The sequence below is a fragment of the Gorilla gorilla genome, chromosome 5 (assembly GCF_029281585.2).
Source record: "Gorilla gorilla gorilla isolate KB3781 chromosome 5, NHGRI_mGorGor1-v2.1_pri, whole genome shotgun sequence".
NCBI lineage: Eukaryota > Metazoa > Chordata > Mammalia > Primates > Hominidae > Gorilla > Gorilla gorilla.
The window spans coordinates 67275969-67296596 of NC_073229.2; the positions used below are offsets into that span (position 1 = coordinate 67275969).

The window sequence follows — 20628 nt, forward strand, 5'->3', positions numbered from 1 at the left end:
AGCTGGTTACAAACAATCCATAGAAACAGAATGTGAAGCTAGACAACTGGTTAGACCAGAAATCTTCAGAAGGGAGTACGCCTTAACCCTAAAGAGGCCTAGAAGAGCCGTGGCAAGATGAGGGCGTTACAGCCCTATCTTATCCATATGGACAGGCGCCCCTCATGCATCCGTTTATAGGCTCTCCATAATGGTTGCATTCCTTTCCCAGAGCTATGAACATCTGCTTTTCTGGGATAGGAATCTTGGTGACATGAAACCTCCCTGAATGCATGTCCATTCATAGGCTCTCTGCAGGGGAAGCACATCACGTGCTGTTGGCTCATTCTGGCAGTCCAACCTGGCATTGTCTTTACACAATCCTGCATGCAATTTTGTATTTACAATAATCAGGAGCATTTCATCTTTTGTTCCATAGCAATAGTTTCAGGAGGTCTGCCTACAGGTGTGTGCTTGTAATCCCAGCTACTCAGGAGGCTGAGACAGGAGAATTGCTTGAACCTGGGAGGTGGAGGTTGCAGTGAGCCAAGATCATGCCACCGCACTCCAACCTGAGCAACAGAGCGAGACTGTGTCAATAATAATAATAATAAATTAATAATAAATAAAAATAAGCTAGAGTATTGGACTTTAGAGATGGCATAAGTGAAAAAACAAGTAAATGTTAGAAGAAAGAGTGTAAGGAGGATAATTTTCTGGGCAAATTGAATCATGAAACTAATCATATTTGTTTCTCTTTATGTTAGAAAGTTTAGTGTCAAAAGTGGCCTCTCACCTGCTGCAAGTACAATTGATTCTCATTGTGGTAGTTATTCTCAATAAAATGATACCAGACACTGACTTAGTCAATACTGAAACATTGTTCCAAGTAGAAATACAGTTAGGTTCCTGTCAGCCTCTGGTTATGGTATTTTCATCAGCAGGTCAATAGTAACCTTGTTTTATATGTGTTTTTGTTGAAAGACACATTAATATACATTGTTGATTCAAGAGCATTGTAACTCATGTCCAAACAAAACTTACCTAACACGTGTATTTCCTCCATTATTCACATCACAGCCTTTTTGCACTTAGAAACACCAGTACAACCAATAAGTGCTATGCTTTTGGTCCATTTTTAAACAGCAAAATCAACACAAAGCACAAAAACTTGAAAAACTTAGCACTAAACAGACCATGAAAAGGGCACTTGTTTACAATATGAGAACAAACAAGAAGACAGAGCATTCCCTGTTCAACCTTAGCTGGAAACATGTGAGTTAGGAAACCCAGTTCTTTTTGCTGCTCTATGCATGACTGCAAATGGCTGTAAAAGTGCCACGAGTATTGAATTGGGAATTACAAATAAATTTTAGCGAGCAGGTAAATTTTCAAATATGAAATTCATGATTAAGGATGATCAATTGTATACATAGGATTATGTTCCATGCTCCATACTTTGCATATTAACCTCACTTTTGACTCCATATTACTTTGTCCCTCTATTTCTCCTTTGCCAAATTTTAATTTAAACTTATTTTTCTTGATATATATTTATGTGTTTTCTTTCTCTTTTTCTTTCTTTCTTTCTTTCTTTCTTTCTTTCTTTCTTTCTTTCTTTCTTTCTTTCTTTCTCTTTCTTTCCTTCCTTCCTTTATTTTTTTTATTTATTTTTTTGACGGAGTTTTGCGCTTGTTGCCCAGGCTGGAGTGCAATGGCATGATCTTGGCTCACCACAACCTTGCAACCTCCGCCTCCCAGGTTCAAGCGATTCTCCTGCCTCAGCCTCCCTAGTAGCTGGGATTACAGGCACGTGCCACCACACCTGGCTAATTTTGTATTTTTAGTAGAGACGGGGTTTTTCCATGTTGGTCAGGCTGGTCTCGAACTCCTGATCTCAGGTGATCCACCCGCCTCGGACTTCCAAAGTGCTGGGATTACAGGCATGAGCCACCATGCCCAGCCTATGTATTTTCATAAATGGCTTTAGATCCTTCAGGGAACAAACCAGGTAATAAAGGAGCAAATTATCAACAAATATTCTAATTCCTACTCTTTGCATTAGCTACTTCAGTATTCAGGCATAAAAAGATCTCTAGACATCAAACCTGATTAAGAGGTTCACATTCCACTGCCCTTTGAAATAATTTTGTTTCATTTTCTATTAGGATATATTGAATTAGAATAAATAAATGTATTTCAAATAAGTATCTATTACAAAGTTAAAATTGTATTTAGAGATGACACAAATGAGTGAAAAGTTAAGCAGATGAAAAAGTGAAGAGATGATGGCTGTACTTCTTTCTTTGCCATCCTGAAGTCTGGAAACTAGATCTTTTCAAAGTTTCTAATATTGGTCCATACTGGGATTCAAAAGCCTCTTAATGTTCGGGTGCTGCCCTGGCCCCTGCAATCTCTTCTGACTCCTGCAGACAGCACAGACACCTCAAGTGTACCACTCAGTGAACTAGAGCCCACAGGGCTTGATCATATGCTTTCCAGAAGTTCAGGCTCACATAAACCTCATGATAGAATTTTACAGCAGATTTTAGGTAGATTACAATTGAATATTCAGGGTATCTTGTAATCACAGGGGTATGCCACATAGAGAAATTGAGTAGAATTTTCTTTACCTGGAAAATATGTTGTAAAGGAATGATCCCAGCTCTCCACCACAACCCCAGAGGCACCATGTTCTCCTGTCTAGCTGAGTTCTCTTTGCCATCCTAGTGCCTGTCTGCCAGATGTAAGTTGATAAGCTCTGCTACATTGAATGTAGGAAATATTTTTTTTCTTTAATTCAGTCCATCCCTGATTGGAATGCCAGAAAAAGTTTTCTTGGGAACAAAGCAGGCGAGGTGAAGCCCCCAAATCTAAAAGAAAATCTAATTGCATGAGAACAGATGACTTTGCATGCATTATATTTAGGCCCTTCTTTTTTCTTTAATTTTATCAGGCTAAAATGAGTCTCAGCCTTTGACCACTTCTGATTCTTCATCTTCAGTCTAGGTATTTCTCTCCAGTTTTTCCTCATAACGACCCGACCCACTCAAGTCTTTCTCTAGTCTTTTCCCCACATTGTGAAAAAGATGTTTTCCAACTTAGCTCAAGGTTCTTACCCTGAGCTTCATATTTTCCATTCATCAACTATTTAGAATGTCCCTACTGTGTGCCAGGTCCTTTGGCAGGTGCTGTGGATACAGTGGAGCACAAAGAAGGCATCGGTCCTACCTTCATACAGCTTATAGGTTACTCAGGATGGATTTAGATCAAATAAAACACAAATAAATACAAAATTACAACTGTTATACATGCTCTGAAGACAGAGTTTAGAGTACAATCAATGTATATAATAGACTTAACCAAGGATAGATACTCACATCTGTTTGGGATTAGGTCATTAACACTTCCCATGTATTCTCCGGTTTACCCATCCCAGTGCCTCCCCATCTTCCCTTTTCCCTCTTCAGGGGGAGCAATGGCAGTCAGAATTATACCCAATGAAAATAGAATTACAAGAATACTCCTAAATAGATCCAAATATTAACAGGCAAAAATTAAATGCCTACCTTCAAGTTTCTAATTAGGTGTGGAGTTGCAAGAGCTCTGGAAAAGATGTTGGTGCTAAACTGTTCTACCAAATTACTGATACTGGAGAAAATGTTGAAGAGTTGCTTTCCTGAATCACTCAAGGTACCATAAAATTAATAATTTTATTTTATTTCTTTATTGTGTTAATCTGTAAAATAATGTCAAACTTGTGGCTATTTTCCTTTTTTTCTGATAATAAGACTCTCTAGGAGCATTTGTTAAACATACAGCTTCCCAGCTCCCTCCTGCTAGAGACAGATTGAATAGACTGTGGATAAGGCCCAGGGAATTATACTTTTTTTTTCCTTTCTTTTTTTTTTTTAAACTTTAAGTTCTGGGATGCAGGTGCTGAATGTGCAGATTTGTTACATAAGTATACATGTGCCATGCTGGTTTGCTGCACCTATCAACCTATCATCTAGGTTTTAAGCCCTACATGCATTAGGTATTTGTCCTAATGCTCTCCCTCCCCTTTCCTCTCACCACCTGGAAACTACACTTTTCATAGTCACCTGGATGACTCCTAAGGAAATTTAGGTAATTTCTAGATTATTTCTAAATAAATTTGAGTTCTAAAGTATTTTAAATAGCAGAAGGGTATGGACTAGGTGGCACTGCAGTTAAGAACACAATCTAGTTAAAATAATAGAACTGAGGTTTAGATCTTGTTATAAATGCAGTGAAATTGCCTTTAAGAGCTGAATTTCTTGAGCAAGGAGACTGCCCTATGCCTGGTTTTCAAATGTGAGTGGCATGCAAATCACCCATGAGATAACAAAACAAATAAGAATTTGTGAACACAGAGACTTGCATTTTTACCAAAGACCCTATTTAATCCTTATGTACATTAAAATTTGAACAAAAGTGATCTAGAAGGAGTCCTCTAATGCACTATACTGTGTGAATTAAATCTGGCCATCTTGCCTTATTGATTGTGCTTAAACTGTATGTGGTAACGAAAATGTGAATAATAATTTGGAATCATTTGGCTAAAAAATAAAATGTACCAAATTGACAATCTGACCCAAATTTTTCCAAGATCAGTGCTGACACTGAAGTGAATTAATGGAATGAAATGGTAGGCTACTTTGCTTTAATAATATGTCCAAATAATTATTTTTCCAGAGATAATGAAAAAAATTTCAGTGACCTTTACAGGATAATAAAAGGTGTTAGAGAATTAAAATATTAAAGAAAATATAGTTTCATTTATTTACACTTCCTCTATTTTTTGGAGTTTTTGGCTATGGATTTTGTAACCTCAGCTTAGTTTTTAAGTGATTAAATATCCTTCCAAAATTCCTTCATAAGTTCTCGTCTCATTCCCCCAACACATTGACATCCTTCTAGCCACACCCCCTCAACTCAACATTCACCCTTTGAATAAATAGCTATTGGAAGAGTTTGTATTTAACCAGTGTCAAATATTTCAGTTGGTTCCAAATCCTATACAAATAAGTTATGTTTTTTCTTTCTGAATCTGAATATTGAAAGGGTTTTTGCCTTTTAAGATGCTGAGCATTCCAATCATATTTAGGTTACATTCTTGAATAAGAATGTATAGTTTCCTCATGTGAAACTATATTAATAAACATTACTCTGTATATGCAAGATGAGCAGCCACATAATTTAATGATTAACAGAACAAACATGACCCTTCCAGGTTACTTTAGATCTTGAATTTTCACTAAGGGTGATCCATGTTACACAATAATATAAGCCGAACCCAATTTGGAAAGACTCCTTCTATGAGGATATGTGAATGAGGTCCAGATTGGGTAATATAGAAGAAAGTTGTACAATTCTAGGCATTGAAGAAAATGAGTGATTTAGATTACAATAGTGATAAAGTCAGGTGCAGTAGAAAGCTTGTAGTCCCATCTACTTGGAAAGCAGAGGCAGTAGGTTCATTTGAGCCCAGGAGTTCAAGGCCAGCAAGGTCCCATTTCTTTAAAAAAGTTGTTTTTAATTAAACAAAAAAGTGATAAGGGAGGTAAATGTAGGTTCCAATGTCCTTATAAACAAAACAAAGCAAAACAAAGTCCATTGAAATCTAACACATGCTAGCTACAAAGTGCACACAATTTAATTATGTAGCTCAATGAATTTTCATAAAGCAAATGCCTACATAACATCCACTACTACAGAGAAAGAAAATTACTTTTGACGTCACTCCTTCCCACCTGCAATGCCCCTTTCCAACCACGACCTCTCCCTGTTCCCTAAAAGTGACCACTATCCTGACTTCCAAAGCCATAATTTAGTTTTGCCTGTTTTGAATGTAACATAAATTGGATCACACAGTAAGTATCTTTTTCATATCTAACTTCTTTTGCTCAACATTATGTTTGTGAAATTAATTTCATTGCTGTTTTGTAATCTACAGTACCAATGTGCCACAATGTACTTATTCATTTCACTGTTGATGTGAATGGTGGTAAAAAGGATTCCTATAGTTCAGCAGTCTTTGTTACCACCAACTTTGTCCAACCTCTACAAGCATACATGTGACATATGCAAGCTATTTTGTAGGACAGTCATCTTTCTTAGTAGAGAAAAATATGTGGCTGCATATGGTGGCTCATGACTGTAATTTCAATACTTTGGAAGGCCAAGGTGGGAGGATCACTGGAACCCAGGAGTTCGAGACCAGCCTGGGCAACATAATGAGACTCCATCTCCACAAAAAAAATTTTTTTAATTATCCAGGTGTGGTGGTGCTTGCCTTAGTCCCAGCTACTCAGGAGGCTGGGGTGGGAGAATTGTTTGAACCCAGGAGGCGGAGGTTGCAGTGAGCAGAGATCGCGCCACTGAACTCCAGCCTGGGTGACAGAGCGAGACTGAGGAGTTCAAGGCTGCAGTGATCTGTGATTGCCCCACAACACTCCAGCCTGGATGACAGAGTGAGATACTGTCGCAAAATAATAATAATAATAAAAGAAGGGCAAACTTTAAAGAAAGAAAAGAAAAAATGTGAAAGGCCACAGAAAGAATTATAATATTATTCCAGTTTGGTTGAGTCACCAAGCATTCAATCATCTATGTCAGGCTCCATGGACATAATAATGAATGAGACATCGTTATAGCCCTCAGGGAATGCTTATAGAGCCTTGCTCCATCAAATCTAAAGTGCAGTTTTTGTTTGTTTGTTTGTTTTAATTTGAGTTGGTGTCACCCTCTAATGATGTCTAATTGTAATTTAGGGTTGAAGAAGTAGTTGCATTTCACAGGTTATTTTCAAGTAGTATACTGGGCTTGAAAAGAAGCTGAGCATCAAAATTATTTGCAGAAATTTTTAAATATGCATGAACCCTAAGTGCATATGTTATCCTGATTCATTCAGCAAGTATTTACTGCTGACCTATGTGCCAAGTACCCACCTAGTAAGCCTATGAATTTGGTACCTCTCACTGCTATCCTATAAAAAACTAGGTTTGGAAAGAATTTTTATAGGATTTCATAGACTTTTTACAAGTTTTCAAGTGCACTGATAAAATAATAGAAAAATTAATATACGTGTCTATTATGTGTCTGAATGTATGTATACATATATTTATAATTTCCCCTCTCGTGGACATGATTACACAGTAGAACAAGAGGTAAAGAAGATAATATGTGAGTGAAACAGCTAATAGTATGATTGGCTTGTCTCTGGGTTATCTGACTCAGGTTTATGGAGCGGTGATGAACATAAATCGTGGGAACCCCTTTCAAAAGGAAGTGGTGTTGGATTCATGGCCGGATTTCAAAGCTGTTATCACCCGACGACAAAGAGAGGTACAGTTTTGAAAGGTAAAAAGTTTAAAAATAATAAGAATTGGAAAGAAAAACTAGGTAATGGTATTTTATAATCATAGTAGCCATTTACATTAGCTTACAACACTATCTGTTTCACCATTCATTTCTTTTCTTTCTTTCTTTCCCTTCCTTCCTTCCCTCCCTCCCTCCCCTCCCTCTCTCCCTCCCTCTCTCCCTCCTCTCTCCCTCCCGCTCTCTCTCCCTCTCTCTCCCTCTCTCTCTCTCTCTCATTCTGTCACCCAGACTGGAGTGCAGTGGCATGATCTCAGCTCATTGTAATCTCCACTTCCCAGGTTGAACCGATTCTCCTGCCTCCGCCTCCTGAGTAGTTGGGATTATAGGCACCCACCACCATGCCTGGCTAATTTTTGTATTTTTAGTAGACACTTTAGTAGAGATGGGATTTCACCATGTTGGCCAGGCTGAATTGAAACTCCTGACCTCAGGTGATCCGTCTACCTCGGGCTCCCAAAGTGCTGGGATTACAGGCATGAGTCACCATGCCCAGCCTCAGCATTAGTTTCTAATTTGACTGGCTTCAGAGTGTCAGGAACTTGAAAAACCTCTAGTCCAAACATGTTCAATAAAGTGGTTCCTTAGTGTTTCATGATCTCTAGAAGGATGAAGCACAAATGGCTGACTTATAGATACTAGCTTTTTCCCTGGGTGAATGATTCCTTATGACTGATGAATTTGGTCATGTGGGTAGTTGGAAGAAGAGTGAAGACTACATCTGCCCCATTCCGCCCCGAGACCAAGGAGAAGCTCATGTGGCCAAAGAGGTACCGTCCTGACCACATTAGGAAGATTCTGAGAGTTGTAATTCTTGGAGGTGAATCCACTGAGTTATATACCCTCTTTATTTTTATAAATAAACAAAATCCTAGAAAAATGTGAAATAGATGTCTTAAAACCTTCCTAGCCAGATGTGGTGGCTCGTGCCTATAGTCCCACCTACTTGAGAGGCTGAGGCAGGGGGTTTGCTTGAGCCCCGGAGTCCGAGACTACAGTCAGCTATGATTTCACCACTGCACTCCAGCCTGGCCAACAAAGCAAGACCCTGTTGCTAAAAAATAAAAAATAATTTTTAAAATTTTTAAACAAAACAAAACCTTTCCTAATCCCAGAAGAAAGAATCAAGAAAAAATCAGCTGGGCGTGGTGGCTCATGCCTGTAATGCCAACAGTTTGGGAGGCCTAGGCGGGCGGATCATGAGGTCAGGAGATCAAGACCATCCTGGCCAACACGGTGAAACCCCATCTCTACTAAAAATACAAAAAATATCTGGGTGTGGTGGTGTGCACCTGTAATCCCAGCTACTTAGGAGGCTGAAGCAGGAGAATCACTTGAACTGGCTCACTGCAATCTCTGCCTCCCCAGTTCAAGTGATTCTCCTGCACTCCAGCCTTGCAACAGAGTGAGACTCCGTCTAAAAAAAAAAAAAAGAAGAAAAGAAAGAAAGAAAAAGAAAAACTCTTTCCTAATCCCAGAAGAAAGAATCAAGCAAAAGCTACACAAATTCATTTTCCCCTCACTACAGCATATTAGCCCCATTCCCATTTAGCCATTTGCTTTATAGGGGGCTAATTTTGTTAGCCACCTATAAAAATTAGCTAGACATGTCCAGCTAACGGTACCTAATCTACCTAAGATTTGGATTATCCAGATAATACACTTATGTTTTTGTGATTATGTCTTCTGTCCTAGGCTGAGACAGATAACCTTGATCATTATACTAATGCCTATGCTGTGTTCTACAAGGATGTCAGGGCTTATCGACAGCTATTGGAAGAATGTGATGTTTTTAACTGGGACCAAGTTTTTCAAATACAAGGTGAGGTCAAGTGCAAGACTTATATTACACAGTCTTTTTTTTCCTCCTTAGCATATATCCAGATAGATATAGATATTTCATATATATGAAAATATATAAATTATCTATACCCACATGTATGTATAAATACATACACATACATTTTATGCATTTACCATTTCTATATTCTAGTGTTGTAAGAACACTCATTTGTCACTTCTAATGAGGCATGCATGGCCTTCAGTGTAAAAAGAGACCATTTAAATGGAGCTGTTCTTAGGTGACATGTTTTTTCTACTATTACTGTAATATGGATGGATATCAGTGAGAACCAGAGAATATTTTTCCTCATCGGTTTTAATCCTTTTCTATCACATTTTTAAAATAACTATAATTTAGGTCTTAGCCAATAGGTAGGCCTTTTATTTTTTCTGAAGCAGATGATTCTGGAAAGAAATAATCGATTGATCTGCAAAAAATGTCCTCAAATGACTGTTTTTTTTCTGAGTCAAGGTCTTGCTCTGCAACCTAGGCTGGATGCAGTGGTGTGATCATAGCTCACTGCAGCCTTGGACTCCTGGGCTCAAGGATCCTCTCTCCTCAGCTTCCTGAGTAGCTAGGACTACAGGTGGCACCATACAGGGCCCTTTGTTGTTGTTGTTGTTGTTGTTGTTGTTGTTGTTGTTGAGACAGGATCTTACCATACTGACTAAGCTGCTAAAATGATTTTATACAGAAAGAGTTTATATGAGCTGTGAGGAGATAACGGCATGGCCATCAGGGCTTGGGGCAGAACTTTATGCCAGGAGAGAAGAAGATTAAGGGTTTCTGATAGTTTAGATGAATAGTTTCCGCATCAGTGTACACTTACTCTTCCAACTTTTCATAATGATTAGGTGTTGGCACAGGCAATAATGTTGTTGTTTATGATTGTTCCAGTGAAATGAGTTCCTTGATCATTTAACAGGAAAGTAGGGAACCTCATATTGGAAATCTAAAGTCTAGTATTTTTTTTCAACTACAGAAAGCTGAGGTCCTCCAATAAGGAAAAGCTTCTATCCACCTGGAAAATTTACAAGTAATGATTAACACAAGGTCATAACCCAAAGACTTCAGATGTCATATAAAATTTATTCGTAGTCAGGTGCGGTGGCTCACACCTGTAATTCCAGCACTTTGGGAGGCCGAGGTGGGTAGATCGCGAGGTCAGGAGATTGAGACCATTCTGGCTAACACGGTGAAACCCCGTCTCTACTAAAAATACAAAAAAATTAGCTAGGCGTGGTGGCGGGCGCCTGTAGTCCCAGCTACTCAGGAGGCTGAGGCAGGAGAATGGAGTGAACCCAGGAGGTGGAGCTTGCAGTGAGCCGAGATCTCGCCACTGCACTCCAGCCTGGGCGACAGAGCAAGACTCCATCTCAAAAAAAAAAAAAAATTATTCATAAATGCGCAAAAAGACCTTATGCAGGAAGCTCTAAACTATCTCTCACCTTTACGGATTTGCCCCAGTCACGCTGGTTAGAAATGAGACATGATTCTATCACTTCCACAGCCAATTTAGGAAAAAATGTTCTGACCGGTATTACTCTAACATGGAAATGAATAAATTTCCTCATTGGTGTGAAAAATCATGGTAATAATTGGATGGATCTTGGTGCTAGAGGCCTATTATCACTAAGTCACCTCAATCCATCATTATACAGAAAAAAGTTATATAATTTCCAATATCCTTTTCAGAAGGCTGAGCTGATAGCTGTGAGTAAGTTATAGTCATCTAAATTGACCCAATCATTCTTTCTGAAGGTTTGGTGGGGACAAATGTGAATTAGTATCACCTAATATAGCTGGAGTAGTAACGGTCCCTCATTTAGCACATAAGTCAGCCTGGATATTACCTTTGGCTTCTCCTGTGGTCTTTTGACTACAGACTTCTGTGGTAATAGCTGTAATGTTCTTGGAATACTGAATACCTTCTAAGAAGTCATTGGTATGTTTACTATTCTTAATTGGAGTATCCAAAAATGTCATAAATCCTCTCTGTTTCCATAACACAATTCAAAAAGCCTACCTGCGGGCCATATACATGATCAACATTTGCCACAGTGCAGGCTCCAGTCACAGATACTAGTTTGGCTACTGGGTAGATCAAGCATTAGGTGGTGGAGCTGCTTCAGGACTTGATGTCCAGAGGAATGACATATCCTGCATAGGAATGCCTTTGTCATTTTTAATCTGAGAGCCATTAATGAACAATATTAAATCATGTTTAACCCAACAAGCTACCCAGAGTAGCTAAATCCCTTTAGTTTGCCATATGAAAGCAGGAAGTGAAAAAGTATACAGCTACCCACACAGGCCAGGCTCTTCTGCTTACTACTGGTTGCACTGACGTGAAAAAGATTATCTACATGTGTACTAACCTGAGAGTTTCAGAAGCCTGCTTATTGGTAACTAGTCTAATAAATGTCCTGAATTCTGGCTTATCCAGTTAGCCACTCTTCTCATGAAAGGTAGGTAGAAAGAGGCAGAGCAAGATGGGAAGTTCCTTTCACTTGTGGGAAAGGAGAAAATCATTTGTTAAAAGTCGTAACTTGTAAAGAAGACAAAAGGACATGATCAAGAACACCATGAAGAGGCAATCAACAAAATCCAAGACTGTGAAAACTGCACAGCAAACACCTCGGTGTTTTAAACAAATAAACTGAAAGAATCAAAGAGTGGGGGTAGGGATTGAAGGAAAACAGGTAGATTAAAAAATTTGAGACCAAAATTAAACTATAATGTGTTTAAGAACATACATTTGAAAAGTAGGCACTGCCTCCTTTTTTCTCATAGTCTTTTGAATTACTTAGATGGAATTCAGTGTTATAATATGAGATACTAGCCACAGCATCTGTAATTTTAATAACATTAACTCAAAAGCCTACTTATCTTTTCTGAGGCTTAACTCCCTGAGGGAGGAGCCAAGGCTCCGATACCACACTGTGTTCAATACACCTTCCCACTCATGCATTCTTCAAGAAGTCCCAGGCCCACACTGAAGAGCCTTACCAGAGGGGAAGAAACAAGCCATTAGTCATGGGAAGAGGGGAAGTCAGTTTGCAGAGAATTCAATCCAACAGGACACAGACTGGAAAGGACAGAGTAGATGGGGATTTGGAAAGGTGGAGAAAGGAATCATACTATAACCTCTCTAAGAACAAAGACCAGGAAGGGCCAGGCATGGTGGATTATGCCTGTAATCCAAGCGCTTTGGGAGACCAAGGCAGGAGGATCACTTGAGGCCAGGGGTTTGAGAACAACCTGGACTTATAGGGAGACCCCATCTCTACAAAAACAAAACAAAACAAAAACTTAAAAAATAAATCAGCCAAGTGGTGGCACACACTCAGGAGGCTGAAAGAGGGGGATCATTTGAGCCCAGGAGTTCATGGTTATAGTAAGCTGTGATCATTCCACTGCACTCTAACCTGGGCAAGAGAGCAAGACCCTGTTTCTAAATAAAATAAAGAATAGAAACCATACCATTTTTGTGTACCACTATGAACATTGTCTAGTACAGTGCTTTATATATATACAACACCTACTGAATCAAGATTTATCAAATAACTATGACAAGTGGAATCTGGGTGAGGTAAGTTCAGGGTAAATCTCACCAACACTGAGTTACACCTTGCGTTCTGTAATGGCAAGCTGTAATAGAGAGTCTTTGAAGTTGGTTTGCCACGCCAAACAAATCTAAGCTCTTGTATACTTCATAGACTTTTAGAGCTCTAAAATGTCATCCTTTATTTCGTGGAGCTTAAGGTTAGTCCGAGAGTCCAAAGTATCATTATTCTCCCAAGAAATTCTAAAGTCCCGTGAGATATTCCCGTCATATGTTTCTATGAAGATCGTGATGAGTGGTCCCAATGGGCAACATCATGGGAATTTGAAACTCCTACAAAAATTTGAAACTTAGACAATAGCTGTAATAATTTAGATGTAAATATACAGTGGTTAGGATAATACAAGGTGGCAAACTGCTAGTATTGATGATTCTCAGTATAAAATTACTGCAACAAATTTCCTTTTTGCTTTTTCAACTAAAATGCCCACATATTAAATTATGTCTTTCTATACACAGGGCTGCAGAGTGAGTTATATGATGTTTCCAAAGCGGTTGCCGATTCAAAGCAGTTGAATGTAAAGCTAACTTCCTTCAAGGCTGTTCATTTTTCTCCTGTTTCAACTCTGCCAGATACCAGTTTCCTGTATGTAAACCAAGTTTTTGCATTTGGGGCAGGACTTACTGCTATAGAAGTACACGTAGCAGTAACTGGGGTACTTAGTATCACTATGGAATATCCAGGCACTTTGGATTTCAACCATTGAGCACAAACGGGGGTGTGTGTGTGAGTGTGTGTGTGTGTTTACTCTTCTCCTCTCTCCTGTGCTTGACTGCTCATAATTTCATTGAAAATCAAATCAGTATATTTGTCCATAGTTATAAATGAACTCAGAATTCCTGTGTTTTCATAGTATCCATGGAAAAAGCATTCCTTGGTGTCCTTATCCCTCAAATAATTCTAAATAATTTATACTGTCTGAGTCCAAAGTTGTTATTGATTTTGCTGTTTCAGGGATGGGGGTATATAGCTGACTTATGTTGCGCTCTTATGTGTCAGGGACTACATATCTTAAATATATTATCCCATTAGTTCTTTCCACAACCCTGTGAAGTAGGACTATTATTATTGCCCCTCCCACCCCCACACACCTTTTTAAACAGAGATGAAGTAACACACAAGGGTAAATTATAGAGCCAAGAAAGAATCCCAAGTCCAACTCCAGATGCAATCTTTCAAAACACTGATTAGTTTGTATCTGCATTTATTCTTCTTTTGGAGTCCCTGCTCTGTCATTTACTAATTACCTTTCTGAGTCTCAATTTCTTCTGAATTCGTTCCTTTAAGTGGTTTTTAAATTAATATCATTTTAAATCAACACATAATAATTGTACACATTCATGGGGTACAATGTGATGTCTTGATAAATGTATATACTGTAGAATGATTAAACCAAGCCAGTTAATATTAAAAAAATTGTTATAATATTTTCCTGACACGTTGTTTTGCAAGAGACTGAAGCAAGATAATTAAAAATCACCCACCTCAATGAATGTTAATTTTCTTTACTCCTACAGTGAATGTTGAAGAAATTGTTGAGCAAAACAGCACTAAACCTTAAGAATGTACATTTTAAGTCATAGGAAAGCAACTGGATTTTCTTTTATTGTATTTCTAATTATGAAAATTTCAAACACACATAAATGTTTAAAGGATAGTATAAAGAACCTCCCACCAATACATAGCTGACCTTATTTAATTCATACAACTATATATTCTTTCCACTTCCTGGATTATTTTGAGGAAAATGTCCCAGACATTATCCTTAAGTATTTTAACATGTAACTCTAAAAAATGAGTCTTAAAAAAAAACACCCACTATACGGATATTACTCCTGTGTCCGAGGTCCCCAAGAACACCCACAGGTTCTATGGTTCACTATGTTGACATACAGGACTCAGCAAATATACTCATGGCTATGATTGATTACAATGAAGAGATAAAATGCAAAATCAACAAAGGGAAAGGGAGCATTGGGTAAAGTCCAGAGGAAGACAGGCACAAGCTTCCAAGAGTTCTCTCTCAGTGGAGTCACACAGAATGTGCTCAGTCCCTAAGCAATGACCTGTAATGATATGTGTAAAATGTTTCAAACTCCTGGCCTCAAGCAATCCTCCTGTCAGGGTCTCCCCAGATGATGGGATTACAGGCATGAGCCACTGTGCTCTGCTAAAAGTTGTCTACCACGGAAACTTATTATTAGACACTCAGTGCCCAGGATTTTATTGGCAGCATCCCCTGCCTAGCACAGACCGATTTCCTAGACTCGCAGAAGGAAAGCCAATGTTCAGCAAAACCCACACTATTTGCACAACTTAATCACAGTGAGCCATTTATGTGAGTCCTGGAAATGGTAGCCCCCCTCCAGCTCCACATTCCCAGACGCCAACCAAGGGTCAATCTTGCAATTAGGACTTTTTAAGGGCGATGGCCTCAAGCCTTCTATGTTAGTCTTTTCTGCACATTTCCTTAAAGTAAAATAACAGTATTCATATTTCTGATATTGTCGTAATATTTTTAAGTTTGTTTTGAATCAACATCTAAACAAGGTTCATACATAGACCTCTTTAATACATCTGAAGTTTCCTTTGACTTATAAGTTCCCCTTCATCTTTATTTTTTGCACTACTTTTCTGTTGAAGAAACCAGGTTATTTGTTCTTTGAAGCATCCCATAATCTGTTTACTATTGTATGCCTGAGGTATTATTTAAAAATTTCCTCTGTCCAGTCAAGCCTTTTGAAATGGGGTTTTAACTTGATCTCTTTTGCATACAGTTAGACATTTTGTCTTTTTTTTTTCTTAACTTCCCACACAACACTGATGCAAACAATTTGCCTTTAACACCTAAGTCATTACTCAACTGCGTGAACTCTATTTTGAACACCCAGCCCTTTGGAAACAAGGTCAGAGTCTCTAACACAACTACTCCTGAAACACTTGCCTTAGCAATGATTTTATTTGCAGTGATATTTCTGCCTGAAGCTTCTTTGCTCTTGCTTTAAAGTTCATTTTCAAAAACTCAATTGAAAATTCCATTAGGCCAGCTAATTTTTTCCCCCTGCTTAGTGGATAGATGACTGGCCCAGTTCCATAGCTGATAATATGCCTGAAATGTGCAATAACACTACACACCTCTAATTAAAAGAAAACACAAATTTTTACTTTATAAAAATGATGACAAGAACATTATCTCTCACCGGTCACTGGGGATAGTCTTATGATATTAATAGCTTTAAGACTGAGAGCAAATTCTGACGCACTGTCAGCCTCATAGGCTTTCAACTAAGTAATCCATTTCAGTTTTTAGAAATTGCAGCAATTGTTTTTCTTTATCTTAATATCAGGGGCTTTATATAGTAAATTAATAAAAACTTTCATACTATTAGAATAAATACAGTGAAAGCTAGTGGCCTATACAAATGCTGCCAATGGAAAATTTGAAGGTTGGTACTATTTAACCTAGAAAACAGCAGGCCTAGGAGACAGTTTTAAAGAACAAATATGGCCAGGTGCAGTGGCTCACACCTGTAATCCCAGCACTTGCTGAGGCGGGTGGATCACCCTGAGGTCAGGAATTCGAGACCAGCCTGGCCAACATGGCAAAACCCCATCTCTACTGAAAATAAAAAAATTAGCTGGGCATGTTGGCACGCGCCTGTCATCCCAGCTACTTGGGAGGCTGAGGCAGGAGAATCGCTTGAACTCAGGGGGCAGAGGTTGCAGTGAGCCACTGCACTCCAGCATGGGCAACAATGCGAGACTCCTTCTCAAAAAAAAAAAAAAAAAAAAGAACAAACATTTCTAAAGCATGCAGATATGCTTGGCATATTAAGAGATTTTATTTCTTTTTTGGCCATGGATGCATAACCACAGAAGTTCTCTTCTAAATTTTTTTTTTTTTTAATTGAGCAAAAGATTAGGGCTTCAAGAATCTGGACTTACCAAGGCCTCAGAGAGGATTTCAGCAGAGTCAGGACTAAATAAAAGCAATTCTGAGGGTTTTTGTTGTTGTTGTTGTTGTTTACAGAAAGTGTTAACAGAAAAACTTTAGACAGATTAAATTTAGCAACGTAAGTCTGGGTGCAGTGGCTCACACCTGTAATAATCCCAACACTTTGGGAGGTCTAGGATGGTGGATTACTGGAGTGCAGGAGTTGGAGGCCAACCTGGCCAAAATGGTGGAACCTTGTCTCTACTAAAAATACAAAAATTAGCCAGGCGTGGTGGCACACCTGTAATCCCACACACACGTGAGGCTGAGATAGGAGAATCGCTTGAACCGGGGAGGTGGAGGTTGCAGTAAGCCGAGATTGCACCACCGCAACTCCAAACTGAGAGACAGAGCAAGGCTCTCAAAAAAAAAAAAAAAAAAAATCAGCAACGTTTATTTGAGCAAAGAACAGTTCATGAATCTGGCAGCACTCAGAATGAGAAGTTGAGAGTTACACCCACCAGTGGGAGATTTTATACGCCAGACACAGAAGCAAAGTAGGTAAATCCTCTGATTGGCAACAGTTAGGTATATTTGGCCATGGTCTGCTCACTTACCTGCCTGTGATTGGCTTATATAACAAACTCAGCCGTTCATTATAGTCCTAGGGTTGGTTTTGTGTCAAGTTAGGTTGCAGTTCAACACATGGGGACTCAAGGTATGGAGGGAGCTGCAGGCCAAACTTAATTCATTTAACAACAGAAACACTTTCCTTAACCTGTGCTGAAGGCAAAAGCAAGTGAACATAAAATTAGAAGCAACGACTTAAATTTGGTGTAATAAGTGTTTTGTCTTCTCAGAAATGAAACCCGGAAAGGTGTTTGTAAATCGGGAATGGTGGATTCTAACTCACTGAAAATCTTAGGTGCCCTCTCAGGGATGGTTTCTCAGTTTGAACCAATATGAAAAGAGTAGTTATAGGTCGGGCATGGTGGCTCACGCCTATAATCTCAGCTCTTTGGGAGGCCGAGAGGGGTGAATCACGAGGTCAGGAGTTCGAGAACAGCCTGGCCAACATTGTGAAATCCCGTCTCTACTAAAAATACAAAAATTAGCTGGGATGGTGACGGGTGTCTGTAATCCCAGCTACTTGGGAGGCTGAGGCAGGAGAATTGCTTGGGAGGCTGAGGCAGGAGAATTGCTTGAACCCAGGAGGCAGAGGTTGCAGCGAGCAGAGATCACGCCACTGCACTCCAGCCTGGGCGACAGAGCAAGACTGTGTCTCGAAAAAAAAAATGTGTAGTTATGTATAACCACATGAGTCTGAGGTCCTATTTGTTCTTGTGTCATTCTGGTCTAGCAAGGGGCCTTCCCCACGACTAACCTACCTGAGTGTTGCCGATGCGGATCTACTCAACCGGACTTGGTCGCGGGGAGGCAATGAACAATGTCTCCGGTACATCGCCAACCTCATCTCCTGCTTCCCTAGTGTGTGTGTCCGGGATGAGAAGGGAAACCCGGTCTCCTGGTCCATCACAGACCAGTTTGCCACCATGTGCCATGGCTACACCCTGCCAGAACATCGCAGGAAAGGTTACAGCCGGCTGGTGGCCCTCACGCTGGCCAGGAAGTTGCAAAGCCGGGGATTCCCCTCTCAGGGGAACGTCCTGGATGACAACACGGCGTCTATAAGCCTCCTGAAGAGTCTCTATGCTGAGTTCTTGCCTTGTCGCTTCCACAGGCTTATTCTCACCCCTGCGACTTTCTCTGGCCTGCCTCACCTCTAGCCCAGTGAAAAACTGCAGTGGTTTTCTTACTTTCCCTGAGCATACACACACTCTTGGCTGCCAACGAGGGGAGAGTTAAAATGGGAATCAGGGGACTCTTGAGTTGTTGGAAAGGGTCTGGAGAATATATACAGGATCCACTTGAGAAGCCTTAATTTTTCGTATCTCAGGTTTCTCCAGTAAATAGCTGTGGGGGTGAAGAGTAGCTGTGGCTGAAGACTGAGGACGATTGTCCTCCTGTAGGATCCACTGTAGGAGAATAGGTTCTAAAGCCAGCAGTTTTAGTGTACTAGGAGAAATTACTGCATGAGAACAAATGATTTAACAGAGGACCACGTGGCTACTGCTTTTTGATTGCTGCTTGGACCTCTGCTCTGTATTCTTAAAGCCACACTGCTTCCCTGCTGCCATCATATTCCCCTGTCCCCACTGCTATGTCTCTTCAACCTCTGTTCCTAACACCTCTGCCACCAAGTTCTCTGTAGAGTAACCTCCTTTTTCCCCTTTAATTACTTGCTCTTTACTTCTGCCTAGGACTCTAGCCTGTAGTTCACTGCCCTGGGAAAGTTCAAATGTAGTGGTTCTTACATTTTAGTGTTTATCAGAATCACCCAGAGGGCAGGTTGCAACACACATCACTATGCCTCTCCTAGGAGGTAGGGCCCAAAAATTTGCATTTCTAACAGCTTCCCACTGCTTATTTGCCTTGGATGAATGACAATATGGGCATTTTGATGCTATAAACAAATGCTGTTACCATAGGACTAGACTTTACCTATAATCTATTTCAGCCCCCTTATTTATAGTCTACTTTCCCATATAAAGCTAAGATTTATATATAGGGGTGTTTGGGGGTATGCAAATGAATATATAACATATATGCATACACATATATACATTCTATTCATTTCTTCTATAGGTATAGGTATATACTCATAGAATTTTGATAAGATAATAAATTTTAACCCTCTGATTACATGTGAAAAATTTGAGGACCAGAGAAAAGAAATGACTTTGTCAAGATTATATTCTTTATAATCAGTACTGGAGGCAAAGCCAGAATGCTGCCATTTTAATTCCAATCTGTTATTTTCACTAAATCATGTATCCTTTTTTATAATGAAAATTAAAATGCTTACATAATTAAAATATTAATTTTAGTTTTCTTTTATTCTTGTCATTATTTCTTAATTTGGGTTCCAATTGCTTGTGTATGTATAGCTTTCAAGGGCAGTAAAGAAAGAGATAAGCATCACCAGCTGTGTTCTCCATTTATAATAAAAGCAGGCACTAACACTAGTTGGATTTGCCTTGTCTTGATAATGTTGACTTAGCTATATAGAAAATATTGGTTTCTTATCCCCAAGGAGGTCACAAAATTCTGACTACAAAGATAAGGGAAAATCCAACTTTTAGGCATTTATTTTGAGAAAAGGAAGAAAACTGGCTGAAGTAAAGCACATTTTAATTAAAAAAATAGGACTCAGTAAGAGTAAATATATGCTTAGTTCATCCTGAGCCCACGGTTACCTGGAAACTTATCTAGCCTTGGATCCAGAGAGGAAAGCACCAAATAACCAGAGTCCATAAACCTCTTAGGAGAATATGCCCTAAGGACGCTAACTATCTTTAGCATCACTTAAGCATGAGTTACTCCTGCTTGATATATGGCAATATTATTATAGCCTTATTTTCTTCCTAATGATAATTTGCCTGACATTTAACATTTAACTATGTGCTAATAACTATACCAAATATGAGATGTATATAACTTAATCCTGGTGAGGGATAAGGTATTGCTTTGTTGTGGGAATTCTTGCTTAGAGGTGTTATGAGTCACCAAAGTCATGCAGGCTCTAAGTGGCCAAATCATGATCAGAACATGGGTTTGTTGGATTGCAAAGCCTATACTACTAGTCATTATGCTAATTGGCCTCTTAAGCAGCTTGGAACAGTTTGTAAATAATTATTGCCTTATCTCGTTACATTCTGAATTTTCTACCTTCACCCGCACCTCCAAAACAGACCCCATATTTGAAAGATTTTTGTTCCTACCAA

General features: G+C 39.2%; 1 protein-coding gene across 1 annotated transcript in view; it reads left to right on the forward strand.

Annotated features, from left to right (window-relative positions):
- The window catches only part of GLYATL3 (glycine-N-acyltransferase like 3), a 28138-nt gene extending 8408 nt beyond the window's left edge, over positions 1 to 19730 (forward strand). The window contains exons 2-6 of the mRNA XM_004044163.3: positions 3567 to 3672; positions 7240 to 7347; positions 9076 to 9202; positions 13308 to 13434; positions 18144 to 19730. Coding sequence (XP_004044211.2) covers positions 3595 to 3672; positions 7240 to 7347; positions 9076 to 9202; positions 13308 to 13434; positions 18144 to 18570 — 867 coding nt within the window. The 5' untranslated portion in view covers positions 3567 to 3594 and the 3' untranslated portion in view covers positions 18571 to 19730. The remainder of the gene's footprint in view (positions 1 to 3566; positions 3673 to 7239; positions 7348 to 9075; positions 9203 to 13307; positions 13435 to 18143) is intronic.
- Positions 19731 to 20628: the final 898 nt, after the last annotated feature.